The sequence below is a fragment of the Xiphophorus maculatus genome, chromosome 1, assembly GCF_002775205.1.
Source record: "Xiphophorus maculatus strain JP 163 A chromosome 1, X_maculatus-5.0-male, whole genome shotgun sequence".
NCBI lineage: Eukaryota > Metazoa > Chordata > Actinopteri > Cyprinodontiformes > Poeciliidae > Xiphophorus > Xiphophorus maculatus.
Genome location: NC_036443.1, coordinates 19,970,934 through 19,989,930, shown reverse-complemented (window position 1 = coordinate 19,989,930; position 18,997 = coordinate 19,970,934). Strand labels below are relative to the sequence as shown.

Below are 18,997 nucleotides of genomic sequence, written 5' to 3'. Positions count from 1 at the left end.
AGCAGATGGGCATTCTCAGTCTTCAGAGAGTAGACCATCTGGCCATTGATTCGGTTGCAGTGAGCACAAGACACAACACACAACAGTCCTTTATGCTTTTTAGCTCTTTAAACTTCTTGACCTTGTTAATTCTCTTTTTCACTCTGATTGAATGATATTAGTCATCATAATTTTTCAGAACAGACAGGATCCCTGTTTTTTAACAGTCCCACCCACAGATGGTATGTCATTTTTTTTCATTTAAAAAAAAGCTTGTTAAAATACATCTGATCGCCATGACTTATTCTTTTTACATAAGAAGTGTTCAAGTGTGTATGAGGTGCTTTTCTTAAACCCTCACAAAAGAAAAATGCAGATAAAAATGTAGACAAGAGATTATTGTACAACACAGTTTACAGGTACTTGTCCCTCACACATTATTTTTATCACACTGAAATGTTTCAGATAATTTTCATATCAAATAAAGAAAGCATAAGTAGTTTATGTCACAAACTTGAGACAGGCCATCATCTTCTTTTTGGTCAGCTGAGTTTTTTATTATTATTATTTACCTTAGAAGTCTCCCAAGAATGCAAATTTGCAAATTTCTTTCTAATTGTTTGATCCTGAACGCTGACTCTGTCTACAGTGCTTTTTATTTTGTTTTGGGCTCTTAGTGACCTTCTGGATAAGTTGTTGATATGCACAACCTATTTCCACAAATAGGCAGAGACTGCACACTTGAAGCTGCAGTCTACAGCCAAGTTTCCTCCTCACAGAGCATCCATCCCTTGTGCCTTCCCCACTCAGCTCCTCCAGATTAGCTACAAAAATGAAACTATGTGCCTGGAAAATACATAATACCACATCTTTAATAAAGAAAATATTTATCTTAATTCAGCTTTTTGTAGCCTAGAGAGGTGTTCTTCTGGGTACCATAATTTAACCATGGAACAAGGAAATGTGTGACTTGTTAGCCTAAAACCTAATCCTGCGTTTTCTATTTCCACAAGTTACCTTTGTTTGTTTGATGGTCCGAACCATATTAGTGTGACAAAGAGTACAAAGAGTAAAAAGACTATTTAGAGATGCCTTCATAGAAGAAGTACCGAACAAAAACAACAGCGTGTTGGTTAAATCCTAGATTACCCCAAACATGGGCCTAGCTCTCAATGGGATTTTAGGCAATATTAGCATCTGTTCTGACCAAGTTTTTTTTTTAGTGTTCTTACCGCATGTGTTTGCTGACTATTGTAATATCTGAACCACACAGTTAATCTTTGCTGATGAATGCACTGAGGCAGAGGGAAGGCACTGGCACATGAAGCACTTCTGCTGCTACGAATGCGAGACCACCCTCGGGGGCCAGCGCTACATCATGAAGGATGGACGGCCACACTGCTGCAACTGCTTCGAGTCTCTTTATGCAGAGTACTGCGATGCCTGTGGAGAACACATAGGTACAGCACAGCTACAATAACACATATGTACAGTTGACAAAACACACGGACATGTTTTACTTTCTACACTGTAACACAGCAGCTCAAACAGCCTCATAATGAATGTATGTGTGGCTGGTATCAGCTCCGAGCCTCTTGGGTCACAGCTGCAGAGAGGCGGATCCAGTGCGGTGAGATGTGGATGGTTATTATCATCCCCGGATAACAGTGAAGGAGTGGGTTTCAGAGAGTGCCCCCAAACTGTAACCAGATGGGAGCTGTGAAGGATGATTAGTTCCTCCAGTCTGAGAGCAACGCTTGTGAAATTTATTCGTGCTATCTTAGAAATCAAGCAATCATGTAAGGGCACAGAATCACAAATGTTTGACTCCAGGAAATAAAAATAAGAAATAAGAGATTAATCTGCTGGTGAAATTGGAATCGTTGAGCATACTCATTCACCAACATTGTAGTTCTGCTTATTTCTGGAATGTGGTCAAAAGGATTTTTTTCCCCTATGTGATTAAAGGAATTGACCAAGGCCAGATGACATATGATGGGCAGCACTGGCATGCCACTGAGGAATGTTTTTGCTGCGCTCGCTGTAAGCGTTCCCTGCTGGGACGCCCATTCCTCCCAAAGCAGGGGCAGATCTTCTGCTCACGGTCCTGCAGTGCTGGACAGGTATGAAAAACTGAAAGCAACTACAATTTGATTAAATACATTCCTTTAAGCATTTTTATAATCAAACAAATCTGGTTTCTTTCCATGTATCAGGATCCAGAGGAGTCTGACTCCTCTGACTCTGCTTTCCAAAGTGCTCGCTCTCGAGAATCCCGCCACAGCACCAAGATTGGCAAGAAGGAGCGCAGGAATGCTGAGCAGGATCGCCGGAGCACAGAGCCCCGCCAGTCAGCTCCTCCACCCATGCCCGACCGCCTGTCTGCTGAAATTGATCCCCTTTCTGTTCCAATGGACCGACTAAGCCTTTCATCCAGTCAGACTCCGAGCAGGACACCTAACCGTACACCGAGCCGCACTCCCAGCCGAGCCCCAAGCCTTAACCAAGTGTGGATGAGCAGGGACGAACCCTACATCCCAGCTTCATATGAGGGCCCTAAACGGGATCCCTCCCCAACCCCTGCATCTATACACCTGCTGGGTCAGTGTAATGCCAGGCAGGGATACAATCCCAACACAAACGCTCATCCACCTGCCCAGAGTCCTGCCAACCCAGGCAAGAGGCCTGATTCCTGGGGGAAGGAGCAGGGCAATGCCAAGAGGACCCCTATGGCTGCCCTTAGGGGCCACTCGTTCAATGAGAACTGGATCCATCACAGCCAGGATGAGTTCAGACCCAACAAGCTCCGTACCCAGATGAGCTTCAATGAGATGTCTAGCCAGAATCAGGGTTTCTCTGACAAGAGGAGTACCAGTCTTCATGGATTCCAGAGAGATGGCAGACCCCCGCTGACAAGGAGAAACCACATCACTGCCATGAGCTTCAACGAGCCCCTCACTCCACTAGAACAGACGCCTCGTGGATCCATGGACTCAATTACTATGTCCAATACTGCAGGTAATGGATTATACAATGTGGCTTAGTCCTATGTAGCATCACAGTACAATAAAACATCGCTGACAATGCAATTTAATTAACAGCATTGAAAAGTGAACTCTTATCACATAGTTTTGTTGCACAGACAGAAAAGCACATTTCACGTGTTTATTGCTCAAAACTAATAATTACTTAGAATTTAGCTTCTCTGAAAAATTTTATATTACATAAGAATAATAAAAATGTATTTATCATTATCCATCTATAATAAGGGTAAGTAAAAACTGCTAAAGGAGAAGCTTGTAAATGTAGTGCTCTACACTTAAGCAAAATTATGGAAACATTTGTGAAAGAAAAAGAAGTGGTGGAATATATTGCAAATAAGATAACTGCAGCTTTGGCAGGATTGTAAAATAAATCCTATTGAAGAGTTTGGATGAGATTCACAAGGCAATGACTGTGTCTGGAGTCATCTACAGTCCTTTATTTTAAGCCATTGTCATTTGTCAGAAACAGCTTCCGGAGGTTTGGAGAAAGAGGACTGGACTGTCCCTCAGTAGTCCAAAGTTCTATTTGAAGTTTAAAGTAAATTTAGCATTGTATTTGGTCAGAGTCAGGAGGTCCAGTGGGGAGCCTCAGAATCCAGGTAATGCAGATTAGGGATAAGTTCTTGTTTAAACAACCTTTGCTTCCTTAATGCCTCAGCAGAGTTACAGGCTGATCACGTCCGTGCCATGCTGCACCGACACTTCGATTCAATAGGAGCCTCAAACCAAGTACTGAAAATATATCCTGTAAAGAACAAGGGCAAATTTTTCAGTTGCCTGAAATCTTTTGTAATAGAAAATAGTCTTACATAAGACAAATTTATTAGTCTTATGTAATATAATAATTTTATAAGCAACTAAAAATATATAATCTGATCAAAATGACAGAAATAAATACTTGATCTTTGTCACTCTGTATGTAATGACACTATATGATATATGAATTTCACTTTTGCTCAAAAATGAATGAACCTTTTGATATTGCTCTTTGTTATTGAAATGTACTGTATCTTCCTATTGTGACTGAAAAATATGATGTTTGATGTCCTGTCCTAACAGGTAACTCTCTAGATGGGGCCACTAAGCGCCAGGAGCATCTGTCCAGGTTCTCCATGCCTGACCTGAGTAAGGATTCAGGCGTAAATGTGTCGGAGAAGAGCAACATGGGTACCCTCAGCTCCTCAGTCCAATTCCATAGTACAGAGTCGCTGTCCTCTTCTCGCCCTTATAACAACAACATGTACACTCCCCTGAGAGTCGGGTACCCACTTCAGTACTGGGAGGGCCCGCAAGACGTTGGCTGTGATGGCAAAGGTCGTGTTGGATTGATGGGCAGCAGTGGGAACCTGCGGATGGCTCCCATGAGTGACAGGATGCCACGCCGCCGCATAAATGCCCAGGAGTCAATTTCACAGCAACAGCAGCCACAACCGAGACCCCACAAACACCATCGTGGGACTAACGGTCACCACCGCAGTGGTCGCCATCACAAACGCTCCCGCCGCTCGCGCTCTGACAATGCCTTGCACCTAGTGGCAGACCGCCCCACTCAAATGGTGGAGCTTCCCTATCGTCGCGTACAAGAGGATTACGACCGCTTCCCCTCCGGTCAAGCTGCTCGGGAGTTGTATGGTGTGGACTCAAGCGGGCACAGGCAGATGCCCCACCGGCCTTGCCCACGCACCACTTCTGACCTTACTCTGCAAAATGCTGGCTGGCAACCAGTGGGACTGGGTGGGCCATGCTGGAATGATGGCTACATGGAGGCTGCTGACCCTTGGTGCTCCAGCTGCTCCTCTTCTTCTGAATCTGAAGCTGATGAGGGGTATTACCTGAGCGATCCAATCCCTCGGCCTGTGCAGCTCTGCTACATCAACAATGAGGAGCTGCGCCACCGCTACAGCCCATCTGGGATCGGGGCCCATCACGGGCCTCTGCATGGACCGATTCATGGCCAGCTCCACAGCCGCCAGAGGAGGAAGAGCAAAAACTGTATAATTTCCTAGATGTAGAGCAAGGAAATGAGAAGGGAAGGGAAGAAGAGCGAAGGGAATTAGAAAGGTAAGAAGACAGAAGAAAGTGCTTGAGAGGAGGAACAGAATGAGTGGGAAGGTGAGAGTAAGACAGCTGAGAGTGTGTTCAGGGTGTGTGTGTGTTTCTGTGTTTGGCAGGGTTTGAGGGATAAAAAAGCCAATTTCTTTGGGCTTGTGAGCTTACACAACTCTACACTGGGTTATGGTTGTGTACACCTACACAGAATGATCTAATCATAAGAGGAAGCTCAGCTGGCTTACACAACAAGAATGTTTACAGTGACTGAGACCAACTCAATGATGGCACCAGGAAGCACTAATGAATTGGACTGCTTAATATGCCGTGGTCAAGGTACATAACATGGTGTACGTGCGTGTCTGTCTGTGAGTGTATTCATGTTACAGAGAATCTGAACAATTTCTTTAGTCTGAAACGGAAAGTAAAGCTGCAGCGATCTGCAAGCTCAGAGAACCGAGCCCTGAGCAGCCGACTTCTTCTACACGGACCGACAAGAAATTGTGCTGGGATAGTGAAAGCTATGTGCTAGATTCCAAGCTACGTCATTGTTTACCTCTGTGGAATCAAAATGCTGCTGGAATATAGTGTTGGCTTCCTAGCCCTGTTATCAGCTTGTACAAAAAAAATAAAAGTCTATTGAAACTTGTGCTCTACATAGCCAGCTCTCCATGCTTTACCAAGGACAGAGCGCCGGGCAGCCTCTGCTCCTTGCCCATTCAGGCACAGTAACGTCAGGTATGGTCCTGTTTTCTTTTCTGCAACATGCTTTGTTTTACTTACAGATGGTTAAGAATAATTAAATAGTAGTATTAATAATAATGATATTAACAATAATAATACTAATGCAAACAATAATTATAATGATATTACAAAAAATACCTGCTAAATGTATATATAGTAATACACTTTAATAATAGATGAAGTACTGTAAATGTCTTGTACATATTGTCTTAAATATTTATATATTTTGTAACAAAAGAATCATTATTTGTATATCATAGAAATGGGGAGGCTTGCATGTGAATTTTGTTGTTGTTGTCTCATACTGAAAATAAAGTGTACTTTAACCAGGAAACTCTTAACGTGAGTTGTACTGTACTATTTTGCTCAAAGCAAGGTTTCTGTTTGTGCTTCAGTGTGATGGGGTGACAAAAATCATCAGCACTTTGCATGGAAACAGATATTTTGACATGAAATGTCAAAGCAAGTGAAAGCAACTGCAATGTCTATGACTGTTCCAAACAGAGTACTACAGGTCTACCAGCCTGAAGTGGTTTTGTTTTATTTAATTTTTTCCTAATGTTTGGCTACTCATCCCATAGAACTGAATTGCTCACAAGAAGGAAAGTCCCAATCAATGTCTTTGTCCTCGATACTGATCCAAGTCATTTAAGAGGTGTCTACCGAACACCAATATACCATTGAAATTTGAAAAAAAGATCATTGCCATGTATATACTTGAATACATAGTTTCTTCAGTATTATATGGTCTACCCACTCCTGATGAGTCTGTTTTTCTAAACTTTAGATTTAGCACCAACACAACATTAATTTGGTAACACAAAGATTGAACTCTTTGGTATGAATGCCAGACGTCATGTTAGGATGAAACCAGGCACAGCCCATCACCCGATCAATACCATCACTTCAGTGAAGCATGGTAGTGGCAGCATCATAGTATGGGGATATTCTGCAGCAACAAGAACTGATAAGCTAGTCAGGATAGAGGGAAAGATGTACGGAGACATTCTGAATAAAAACCTGCTGTGGTGTGTTCTTGATCTCAGGCTGGGGTAACATTTTTCAGCAGGACAATGACCATAAACACATGACCAAGATCTCAAAAAAGTGGCTTCAGAACCACTTTGTGAATGTTCTGCAGAGGCCAAGCCAGAGTCCAGACTTGTAGCTGATTAAACCTTTCTGGGAAGATCTGGAAATGGCTTCACCGACGGCTTCTATCCAAACTGATGGATGAAGTACTGAAGAGCATGGGCTAAACTGCCTAAAAATATGTGTACTAAACTTGTGGCATCATATTTTTAAAAAAACCTTGATGCTGTAATTGCTGCCAAATGTGGATGAACAAATCCTTAAGTAAAAGATGTGATTACTTATGTAAATTTGATTAATTGGTTTTCTATTTTTATAAAATTTAGATAAATCTGAAACTTTTTTCTACATTGTCATAATGGGGAATCAGTGTGAAATTTTGAGGAAAGAGAATAACTTAATGCAATTTGGAATAAGGCTGTAACATGGCAAAATGTGGTAAAAGTGAAGCGTTGTGAATATTCCCGAATGCACTGTACCTTATCTAAGAGCTGCATGTATGCTGGTCACCATTTGACCCATTTGCCTTCTTTTACATATGACCTACAAAGCTTCTAAAAATATTTGACCCCATGCAACAGTTTAAATGCTGCACAGAAACTATGAAAGTATAATGAAAATAGAGACGTGAGAATAAACTACATCAGATGTTAAAACACAGTTCTCTAGTTTTAATGCATTTCAAGCGAAATGACCAGTGTAGTTATTTTAAAATGGTCAGCATTAAATCTTAATTTTCCAATAGAATTAGACTATAAAAAGCTTAAAATATATCATTCAACATTTAAGAAACTGTCAGAACATTACTCATAAAAAAAAATAAAAAAAAATCAAAAGAGATGTACTCCGTCAGACAAAATGTCAAAAAACGTGAATCTCACTGAGAATCTCTGTTGCTAAAGGACACATAAATCTGGGTGTGTGATTATTGCAAAAGTTTCCTGGAGTCATAGTCCTCAATAAATTTCTCCATGGCATCCACACAGCGTTTGCCAATGTCCCGAAGGTTCTCCTGCAGCGACGACTGGATGGGACGCTCCAGGGATGGATCCTTTGCAATTAGCATCTTTGCTACAAGGCCGAACATTTCACTCTCCTGGTAGTAAACCTGAAAGGCAAAAATATTCAATGCTTTAGGGCAAAGGAACCAGTGTTAGAGGACAAACAGAAACAGAGAGGAGAAAAAAACTAATTAAATTATTTTGCCAAAAAAAACTTTCTTCTTCATGTATTATTACTGAAAGTATAATCCTGCAGACTGTTCACAAGAATAGTCTTTGCAGCAACTATTGTGGACATTTTTGCATCAGCATCCATCGCCAGCCTCACATTTTATCGCTGCAGTGCTTCTATATCCCTGCAACCATGGAGATATGAAAAAAAGGAGCCAAAGCATCTTCTCCATCAAGTGGGTGGAAACACAAGTACAGTCTCTGACATAAACAGAGAGCTGATGAGCACAGCCTCATGTGATGTCTGTCACATTGAAGGCAACATTAAAGCACGTGCGGAGTCTCTTGTGAGACAGGTGAGCCTGTCATGCTTCTATTTGATCGATTCGGAAACAAAGAGCAAGAAAGAAAAACACTCTCAGTCATGTTAAACTGTGAACAAGGCCTTCGTTGCCAGGCTTGGCAAAAAAAAAAAAAGAAACGCCAGTAATGACACTTCTGTTGCCTCGGGCTCGGCACTACAAAATTAATGTTTATACTACTGCAAACAAATCTTTTGTTGCCTGTCTCATGTCTCCCAGCGCTTCCTAAGATCTGCACTCTGACATTCTTCCTCTAATCCCCGCTTCTCTTATCTTTGCTCTTTCTCGATCACTTTATAACCATTCCTCTCCCAAGACATGTGGGTGAATTGTTTGTGTAATTACACTCTCCCCCCACCTCATCTATTTCTCTCCTCTTCTGTTGGATGGCTCTGTCTCGTGCTGCCGTCTGGCTCGCAGTTAAAGGGAGCTCCCCATCTCTGCTTCGCTCTCTGTGATCTCTCTCTCTGCTTTGGTTTCGCTCGTTTTGAAAAACCTGCAAAGAAAGAGGCCAAACATTACCAAAGCTTTAGGTATTTCACTGTTAGCCAAAATCGTGCTTGTACACACGGCTTATGATTGATGTACTAATGAGCATCCTGAAACGTTGCAGCAAAATAAAGTGCAGGTTTCACCTGACATAATGTAAATTACAAAGGTTTTCACACCCCTTAACACATTTTGTCTCAGTACAAACATTTGTGTATTTTGTTGAGATTTTCATTACCCTCTTTACTTTGATACCTTAACATTCAGTGCAGCCAGTTACCTTCAAAAGTCATCTGATTCCTAAATGCAGTCAATCTATGTGTAATTTAGTCTCAATATAAATCCAGGTCATCTGGGAAGGTTTCAGAGTATTGTTAGAAAACATTACTGAATAAACAATGTCACAGGACATAAAGGAACAATGCAGACATGTCTGAGGTAAAACTGTGGAGAAGTTTAGGGCAGGTTAGTCTTTAAGAGAATGCCCTAGGGTCAGAATATCTCATGGAGCATATTCAGTCCATCTTCTGAAAATAGAACAACTGCAAACCTACCAAGACCTGGCTAAACACAGGGTACACTGGAAGAAGATTTGTTTAAGGTTTGAGACTGGCATGGCTCGCTCAACTACCATGGAATATTTTAGATCTTAGTTTAGAGTCGTATATGAGAACGGTCCAGTCAAACTCCAGACCTAAAATCAACAGCAATCTGTTGCAAAATCAAATCATGTTCCCTTTTCTTTCAATTCACCATTTTCAACAACTTTGTTTTGATGTTTATCTTAAAATCCTAACAAACGCAGATTTTTCTGGTTGTAATGCATCACAGGGAAACCAATATTTCTTCAAGGCTTAGACGCAACAAAGTGATACAGTATAGTGTAGTATTTATTGGGATTGTCAAGAAATGTACAGAGATAATTAGCCATTATGCTGGGGCGTATGGTGGTGGTTTTTGAAGCTGGAATTCTGATATTTTAACACAACCAGAACCTCAACTACACGTACGCATTAATGCACATTTTGCCGCTCGCCTTTGCAAGGTGGTCTTAGATTGGTGTGAAGTTAGCTGGATGTTTCCATAACTTTCAAGTAAATCAAACAACCTGTTAATCCAGATGTAATGAGTCACACTGACTTTTTCAACTTCCAAATAAGCATCAGGTTGGTAGTTGTCTCCCCAATTACAGAAAAAAACATATATAACAAACAATAATTAAACATTTATAGCTATAATAGTGTTGCGAAGATTGGCAACAAAGGAACAGAGCTTCATAACACAAATGTATTTGTTGACTTGTTCTTTGAGGCAATAAAATAACTTTTAGGACAGTATTAAGACAGGGAGGTAATATTTTGCAATTATTTATGTAATTATGCTTTTGTGCACGAGAGCAATGGATTTTTAAATTAGGCAATCAGCTTAAGTGTAGTATCTGACAGAAATACTGAGGAAAACATATTTGCTTTACATAATGCCTCAATTTTTATGCATTCCAGACTAATTGGATAAACTAAAATAATTGTAAAAACTGTTTTGGTTTTTTTTTATGATTTGGATACAAATCCTGTACAGTCACTAAAAGTTGATTGGCAGCTAACGGTGGTTCAACAATGAGACACTCTCCCCCAGCCTCCATCTTCCTCTCTTCCTAATTCCTCTAAGCACTGCAGACATTCAGCCTCTTTGCTATGCCACTCATTCAAAATCGATGATTATTGTTTCTGTTTTGCCTCACTTTAAAAATCAAATTAATTCTGAGAACACAGGCCACCTCGACAGGATGCGCTAAAAGATCCACCTGCAGATTGATGTTCTAGCATCAATATCCACATATGATTCTGTTTTACATTTAAACCTGCACAATTATCCAAATTGGGCTTGATGGGAGATGTAAACCAACCTCTTAGTTTTGCACCACATTCCTGAATCTGAGCTGAAAATAAATTCTGATGCTTTTCCTAACAGATAAATCATCTGTAAATACAGATCATCTAACTCCACTGTCAGCTCTTTCAAGTCCCAAGCATTTCTCAGTCTTCACCAGGCTAAACAGATGATGTACTATATCCTTGGATCGGAATCTCTCGTTTCAGTCCTCCTTACTGTTCGTCTCAGATGGTTCTGGTCCAGGTTTCATCTTGGATCCATCTGTCCAGAGAATCTTGTTCCAGTACTGTACACCATATTCATAAAGGCCTGCTTTGATTGCAGACCTTTATAAAACGCCTCCTCATGAATGTTGAGATAGCATGATGCTTCAAAGCAGATTTCTTTTACCAAGAAAGTAGTTCATTTGTGTTCTTCATGCAAAAATTACAAGACTAATTTATCAACATATCCTCGTATTCACAAAGTTACAGACCATAAAAGGAAATGCAATATGCAAATTCAATATCCAGAATCTTGATCTTATTAATTTGTTGTGAATGGCAACAGAAAAGACTCAAGAGAACAAGATTCTCTTGGGTGTACAAGAGAAAAGAGGAAAATGTGAAATGATGAAAAATAAACCAATAAATCACCCACTGATCAAAATGGGATGCTCTTATCAGTGATCAGCATGTACATGTAGTAAATTATCCAATTTCTTAAATAATATTAATATTTAATTAAGTTAAAGTTAAGTAAATACACTAAATCCCATTCTTCCAGTGTGCAACTCTACCAACAAACTGCATGTTCTTTAATATATTTGCAGGGACACTATCTCAGTCTAAACTGAGATAGACTTGTGTTTACTTAGTCTCATGTTAGATTCTAAACTACTATAGCGTTGTGAAAAATGGGGTGCACCAATAAATCAGTCAGCAAATATTCTTGCTACGTTTCATTGTCAGTCAAAATCGGACCCATTTTAGATGGGTAATCGGCGATCGACCAGAAAACCGTAATCAGCTGAGTTATATTTATTTAACTTAAATCTGCAAAAGCAATTAAAAGCCTAATCAGTGCATCACTGGATTTCTAAATGCAACTTTGATAAAGACCTTATTTTTAAACCAAAGCTCTATATTTTAGCCACGTTTGAGAATGTAATTCAAAATGAACTGTGACAGCAGATTGAATCATCTGCATCAATAACAGGCAAAATGAATCCAGATGAACAGTAACAAATGTAGGAGCAAACATAAGCACAATGCAGTAAGTAAAAAAAAAGAAAAAGCTAAGCAATAAAAAAGAAAATCACAATAATAAATATAAAACTAGGAAACATATTCTCCAACTAGAAGTAGCATTTGTTACATCTAAATTTTAATTTCTCATTAAAATCTTCCTAGTAAGAATGTCACATCTTGATTGTGAAAACAGAAAAAAATCTAATTATTTGAGGACTTCTAACCACCACACCAATGAGCACTTGATTACAGATGCCTTTCAAGATCTGCATGTTTAATTGAATCAGTCAGATGTTATGTGTATAATTCCAATCCTGATTTGCCAGTGAAGCAATCTCATTGACTTCTTCGCCAGGGGACCGTTAGCCATCCCTGCTCGTGTGCATTTTCTCTAAAACGAGACATTTTAGAAAAAGAGAAACAATATCTTCAAAAATATACATTATCAAATATTTTCGTAGTTTAAAAAAGCCTTGGCTCTCATCATTTCAGCCTCACTGCAGCAACAACCAGCTGCAGTTTATCACGTGCAGCTGCGCTCCACGCTGTGCTCACATCAGCAAAGATAACCATGCAATCCTTTGATTTCAGCCACCTGAGCCGCTTCAATTAAAGCTTAAAAAAAAAAAAAACCCTCTGTGATCTACACTCCTGTCTGGAGAACAAAAAATAAAAATCTGTTAATGCTGTATGGATGCTTGCTGGATGCATAAATTAACAACCATATCAAAGGATAAATATTTAACAATTACAAAATGTAAAGACATTTTAGCTTAAAGAAAAGAGAATTTCTCAGAGCAGGCTGATGATGATGACAACAATCAATCATATTTATCAGTTAATGACTGTTTCAAAATATTCAGTTTCAACATTTGCTGATCATGGTGTTTAACCTCCAATCAATTTTCTTGGTTAAAAAAGGAAGAATCTCTTTTATATTTCCGATCTGATAAAGTAAAATCAAAATAAAGATAAAACCCTTAACACGCATAAACCTAAGAATACTTTATAACCAAGAGTGAGTATATTTATGAAAATCATGTAATCAAACTGGCAAAATGTGCCACATTTAATGGCCAGCAGGAAACAGTAACATTACTTTTAAGGATGTTCACTGACAGTTTAATATCAATTTTAAGGATATGTTCTACTGGGATATATCAGTGAATGTTCTCTGAAGGTGTAAAATCTTTAGAGAACATTCATTCAATACTTACAAGTCTTCTAATCTTTGGAGAACTTTCAGTGAATGTTGTTTCTAAATGTTGTTCCAAATTACAAAGAATCTTGTGTAAACTATTAGGCAGGGACGGCTGGTATAAGTGGGCTAGTAGGGCTAAGCCCTCCCTGACGTTTACAATAAAGTTGTTAAAATAAACTACTTAAAAATAACTACCTAAAAATAAATACATTTTATAAATAATGTATCACATTTTGTTACATTTTCAACAAACCTGGTGTCAAACCGCTTGGGGAAAATCCAGGGGTCTTTCCAAAGGGCTAACTTCTGACAGCCCCATTCAGAGTCACTGTCTGTCACAGCTTAAAATGATTGAAAGGAGTCTAGCCACGCCCCCTCAGTTTGCGGCACATTGGGGCTAATTTTAGTCAGCCCAGGGCCAGCCCATGGCCACAGGATTCACCCAGTCAGGATGGACTTTCCTCGAGCTCAAGTGTGTGTGGGCGTGGTTTGGCGTAGACCGAGAAGGAGCGATGGCGAGTAATATTAGCATAAATGAGGTGGATTATTTCACCCTTTTGCATCCCATAAAAGTCGTTAGAGTGAGTTTCTCTTTAAATAAGGTAGGCCTCATTTAAAAACATATTGTATCTTGTTTCATTTTATCAGTGTGATTGTGTCCAGTGTTGGGGAATTAATGCAGGGGAATTAACTGCAGAGGCTCTATGCAATTGGTCTTTGGTATGTTTCCATGGTTGCTTTTTTATGGTTGTCTGTAGCAGGTTTTCTCCTTATTTTTCAACTTGGATGGGTCTCTCATATATATATATATATATATATATTTATATATAAACACATTTTTGAATCTGCATTGGGGGGTGTAACACACAGACTTCATATTAGCCCACCCTTCAAATATCACCACCAGCCGCCTCTGCTTTTAGGGAATGTCCACCAAATACTTTTTAAAGGTTATGTTATAAAAAACTTTCACTAACCTTGACAGAAGCTTTATGGACTCGTCTCTAAATGTTTCTAAAGATGATCTGTAAGTTCCAAAATGAAACTCTTTGCGAAGCCTTACTTTTTAGTTCTGTGTAACTTTTAAGAAACTTTTTCTGCTGTAATTTTTAACTGTTTTTACCACAAAGACTTAATTTAGTGAACATAATAAAGGTTACTTAAAAGTTTACTGAACATCCTGTAAAGTGTTTTTTCATGATACTGTTCCAAGGACCAGAGGATAAAACTATCCATTACGAGAATGTTTGCTGAAAACATTCATAGTCACAGATCTTCTAATGTTCACTCTTCCCGCTTCAGTTTTTATGCTTTTAATTTACCGTTTTTGTATCAGTATGAAATTAGTGGAAGTTCTAACAAATAAATCAACAACTGTGGTAAAAAAAAAAAAATTATTTAGATAAACATCTAGTAGAGAAAAAAAATGACAATAATTAAAGATGGGTCTCTAAAGGTTTTAATATCGATTTTTAAGTGAATGTGTAGGAATGGAGCATATTTTTTGCCTGTGAACTTACAGTGATCTGTATGTCCTTGTCTCTGCTGGAAGTGGACCTTGGTAAGACAGGCCTAGAAGCTGGAAGACACACAAACCACAAGGTCAGCTCAGCAGCACAGCGAGAGATTTCACCACACTAAACAAGATAAAACACCTTGCATATTTACAAGTATTTTTTTATTGAACCGATGTTCCACCTCTTGTTAATTTTTTCCACCGTTGAGATCTGAGATCAATACAGATTTTTACATGACCTGCCAGCCTTTGCAGTGCTGGAATGCAGTATTCCCATGTAAAGCCGTAGCTTTGTTATGGTTCATTATGTTCTGCGGGTAAATCTCTCCCTCTCTTCATCTTTCACACTCTCATATACACACAAATCAGCGATGAGTCACCATCATCGCACCATCACTCAGGAACACAAAAAAAACCTGCTCCACACTCACACATGCACAAACACACACCTCCACAGTGCTGCAGTATGCGCACAAATAAAATGGCTGTGTGCAAGGGGAGATAAAGATACTCAGCACCAGTTTATACTAGCAAAAATCTGATACGTGGATTTTCAGTGTTACAACCATAGAAACATACCACCTTTTTACTGATAAATTGTGAACTCCTACCACTAACAGACCACAAAGATATTGTTAAGAATCTAACAGATGTGTCTCGGAAAAAAAGCAGCACCACACTGTTCAAAGGGGGGGAAACAAGCTGGCCTGCAAACAGCTCATTGATGACATGATCCATACACTGAGAGCAGGATCAGCTTTATGTAACTCTGGTTTGTTGCTACTAGAGTTTCTACCTACCTATCAGCAGATACAACATGCAACTGCCTCCAAATGTTTGTTGCGCAAAGAGCTCAAGAAAACAAGATAAGTTCCTTAACTTGAATACACTTCCATCTAGTGGCATCCTATCATACTGCAATTAGTCACATTGGCCTGTTTTTGTGAACAATGTTTTTTCATCCAGTGCAAGTCACCAAATAATGGTTTGTAAAACAGGCCAAGAGTACCACAATTTAATACATTGCAATTGCTATGATATGTCTTATTATAGCATTTGATGATAGAACATATATTTCAGCTATATTATAAATATATATGCATATGGTGCCTATCTCCAGCAAATGTTTCAGGTGAGAGGCGGAGTACACCCTGGACAGGTCGCCAGTCCATCACAGGGCAACACAGAGACAGACAGGATAAACAACCATGCACACGCACACACTCACTAAGGAGAATTTAGAGAAACCAATTTACCTGACAGTCGTGTTTTTGGACTGTGGGAAGAAGATGGAGTACCCAGAAAGAACCCATGCATGCACAGGGAGAAATTCAAATTCAGACCCCATGCAGAAAGACCCCAGGCCGGGAATTGAACCCAGGACCTTCTTGGTGCAAGGCAACAGCAGTTGGCCTCTCTTTCTATCAACTGCAACACTATGCGGCCCAATTTTATTATTACTTTGTTATTTTTATAATTAACGTGATTAACATAAATTATTAACCGTAAATGACAGCTTCTTCATGTATTTGCTGCAAAATAAGAAAACTTACAATAACTATGAAGTTTAAACATTTCTAAAATGTCTATGACAGTGGAAGATAAAACACAGAAACCATTCTGCAACATATTCAGCCTTCCTGTTATTTGCTGACATCTTCTTCCTACTTTAGTTAGCTGGCAGCTTGAGTGAACAACTGAGATGTCTTTGTAGAAAACACAATTTCATTTCAGAAGAGCCTTGTCATGTATGGCGAACTCACTGATGCTAAAAAGGTAACGGTAAAATAAGATCATTAGAATCACTGGGAAATTTGTTTGTGAATCTCTTGTATGAACTAATGAATGGGCCTATTATGGGCTGTTTTATAAACAGATTCATACATTTGGTTTTGCAGTGATATATAATGTATGAGATGTGTGTGACTTCGATTTTTTCTACTACAAACATAAACCTACTGTTTTGTTTTGAAGGTGAACTTCTCTCAGCGCTCTCTCTCTGCTCGTGATGCTGCTTTTCTCTCTCTTTCTCCTTCAGCCTCTCTTTCTCCCTCTGCTTCTGCTTCTCCTTCTCCTTTTCCTTCATTGCGAGCAACCAAGGTTTAGGTGGAGGGTAATCCTTGCGATGGACGTAAGCCTGATTCTTCAGGTAGTGATGGTGTTGACTGTGGAAACCAGTTTTGTGAAATGAATGGTGGTCTCCTGGAAAACTGCATTATGGAAGACATTTAAATGAAATTAGGTTGAATTAGTTACAAATATATACTTTATAGATTATATAATAGTTTAATAAGTATATTTTGAGCCTCACCGAGGTTTGTAGACATGCCCTCCAAACTTTGGTTTGTAAGACCTGGATAGCCATGCTCTTGGTGCAGATGGACTTCTCACTCTTCTGATTGGCCTCTTTTTAATCTGTATTGAGACGTAAAATAATTCCTCACACATACTAAAATTACAGAATCGTTTAAAGTAAAAAGGTCATTTTGAGTCAACGGGCTGTACCTCGGTGGGAGAAGCAGAGCTGCCAGTCAGCTTCTTGTCAGCCTGCGGAGGTAGAAGATGATATCATTAGAACTGGTAGGAAACATTTTGATAGGAAATGGATTAAAATATTTTCACATTTAAACTTCTTTAACATTCAACTTTAAAGATTAAAAACTTTTCATTTTGTTTTCTGACACTAAGATAGCATTCGTAGTTCAATAAAAAAGTAACGAGGTACATAAATCATTCAATTTTTGTAGATGAAGAACTGGGTAAACAATCCTGTGAGAAAACACTGGATTAAAAAACATAAATAAATAGTTTAAAAATAAATCAATACATTTTCTGGGATCTCAAAATGATTTAAAAAATAAATAAATAAATAGATTAATATTATATAGTTTTTTTTTTTCTTTCAACTACGAAGCAAAAAATCCAACAATTGTGCAATGACACTAATTTAAAATAAATATCTCATCCTATTATGTTATAAACTATATGTTAAAAGCAGTACTAAATAACAAAATACCTTTCATTTATGTGAATTCTGTCTGCGACTTCAAATGCAGTCTATTTCTACAAATGCGTTTAATCACGAAATCACCCTACCTTTATTAATTAATGTGTATGAAGCTCGTTGGCGCCCTCTGGTGATCCTTATTACACTAAACTTACTATCAATACTCCATTAGAGTTGTTGACGTCCTGACCTGACAGAGCCATTAACCACCGTGTTTGATATTACTTTAAAGAGGAAAGGCAGGTCCACAACCTTAAACGCTTCATCACTGTGTACATCCAACAAAGCTAAGCGTTAAATGCGAACCCGTCACTGTATTTATGTATTCATTTAGTTACCTTGCTTTCCTGTGTTTCCGGCGCTCGTGCATGGTCCATTTCTGCACCCTCGCGGCTCATTACTCTTAAGTCCAGCTTATTGATTTGTTTTTTCTCCTGGAGTCGAGCCGAGCAGGAAGAACGAGTGACCTTTCATATTAATCCACCGGCAAAGTGAAACTTATCTATCTCTGCCTTCCACTTGCCATAAAATAACCAAAGGAGGGCATTTCTTTCACCTGAACAACTTTAAAAAAAAAAGTGCCCCTTCGTGTCCCGTACCTCGCTTTTTCTATGGTTTTATATGCAGGAAAATAACTCGACGCTCGTTACTTCCTTTTTCACCTCTTGCCCAATCAGAGCCAGGCTTCGGTGATACGAGCTTATCAAAAGTGAAACAAGAAGTGAGGAACTGTGCAGAGGGCACGCCACCATGTCCACTATGATCAGCATGTCGTTTGACTTGATTAATGTGTTTTTGTTCCGTTGTCACAGCGTGACCGTGAGGTTGAGAATGAGGGTTTTAAAAGCTGCGGGTGGTGTAGTTGGCTTCCTGAATGTTGTTGGACCTGCTTGTGTTTCTGGAAAGGAGCTCCCAACACCGCAGCTATTTTTCATGTACCACGAGCATTTCCAGAAAGCACGTGTCTACAGAATAATTAAAAGTGTATTTGATCGGCAGTAAAAACTTTAAAAACGTTTGCCAATACTACAGTATTGCGTAATGTACTCAAATCTTTTGGTTGATTTGCATAACGTCAAGACCAAACCTGTCGAACTCCTGTGAAGTGGGAGTGCCCAGGTGTCAGGTGTTGACTGGGAATTGTCGGGCTCAGTGTTCCGGGTATTTTTAAGCAGAACCCGTGACCTTAATGTAGGAAGTAGCCTTCAGATTTGGCTTAG

At 39.2% G+C, this 18,997-nt stretch overlaps 2 protein-coding genes across 2 annotated transcripts in view; one reads left to right on the top strand and one right to left on the bottom strand.

Annotated features, from left to right (window-relative positions):
• Positions 1-5,701, top strand: part of LOC102217015 (prickle-like protein 2) — a 48,707-nt gene extending 43,006 nt beyond the window's left edge. The window contains exons 6-9 of the mRNA XM_023335755.1: positions 1,253-1,439; positions 1,948-2,102; positions 2,196-2,997; positions 4,083-5,701. Coding sequence (XP_023191523.1) covers positions 1,253-1,439; positions 1,948-2,102; positions 2,196-2,997; positions 4,083-5,029 — 2,091 coding nt within the window. The 3' untranslated portion in view covers positions 5,030-5,701. The remainder of the gene's footprint in view (positions 1-1,252; positions 1,440-1,947; positions 2,103-2,195; positions 2,998-4,082) is intronic.
• A 1,853-nt stretch (positions 5,702-7,554) lies between these two features.
• LOC102216754 (periphilin-1-like) lies at positions 7,555-18,709 on the bottom strand. Its single transcript, XM_023335765.1, has 7 exons — positions 18,116-18,709; positions 17,276-17,317; positions 17,082-17,185; positions 16,730-16,980; positions 14,775-14,833; positions 8,801-8,938; positions 7,555-8,016 (listed from the first exon to the last, which is right to left on the bottom strand). Exons 1-7 carry the CDS (start codon positions 18,173-18,175, stop codon positions 7,834-7,836), a joined length of 837 nt encoding a protein of 278 aa, XP_023191533.1. The 5' UTR covers positions 18,176-18,709; the 3' UTR covers positions 7,555-7,833.
• Between the last annotated feature and the right edge of the window lie 288 nt (positions 18,710-18,997).

Coding starts and splice junctions, on each gene's coding strand:
- LOC102216754 (XM_023335765.1), bottom strand. CDS start 18,175: ATGAGCCGCGAGGGTGCAGAAATGGACCATGCACGAGCGCCGGAAACA. Junction 16,981..17,081: donor GGGCATGTCTACAAACCTCG/GTGAGGCTCAAA, acceptor TCCATAATGCAG/TTTTCCAGGAGACCACCATT. Junction 8,939..14,774: donor ACAAGGACATACAGATCACT/GTAAGTTCACAG, acceptor CTTTCTTTGCAG/GTTTTTCAAAACGAGCGAAA.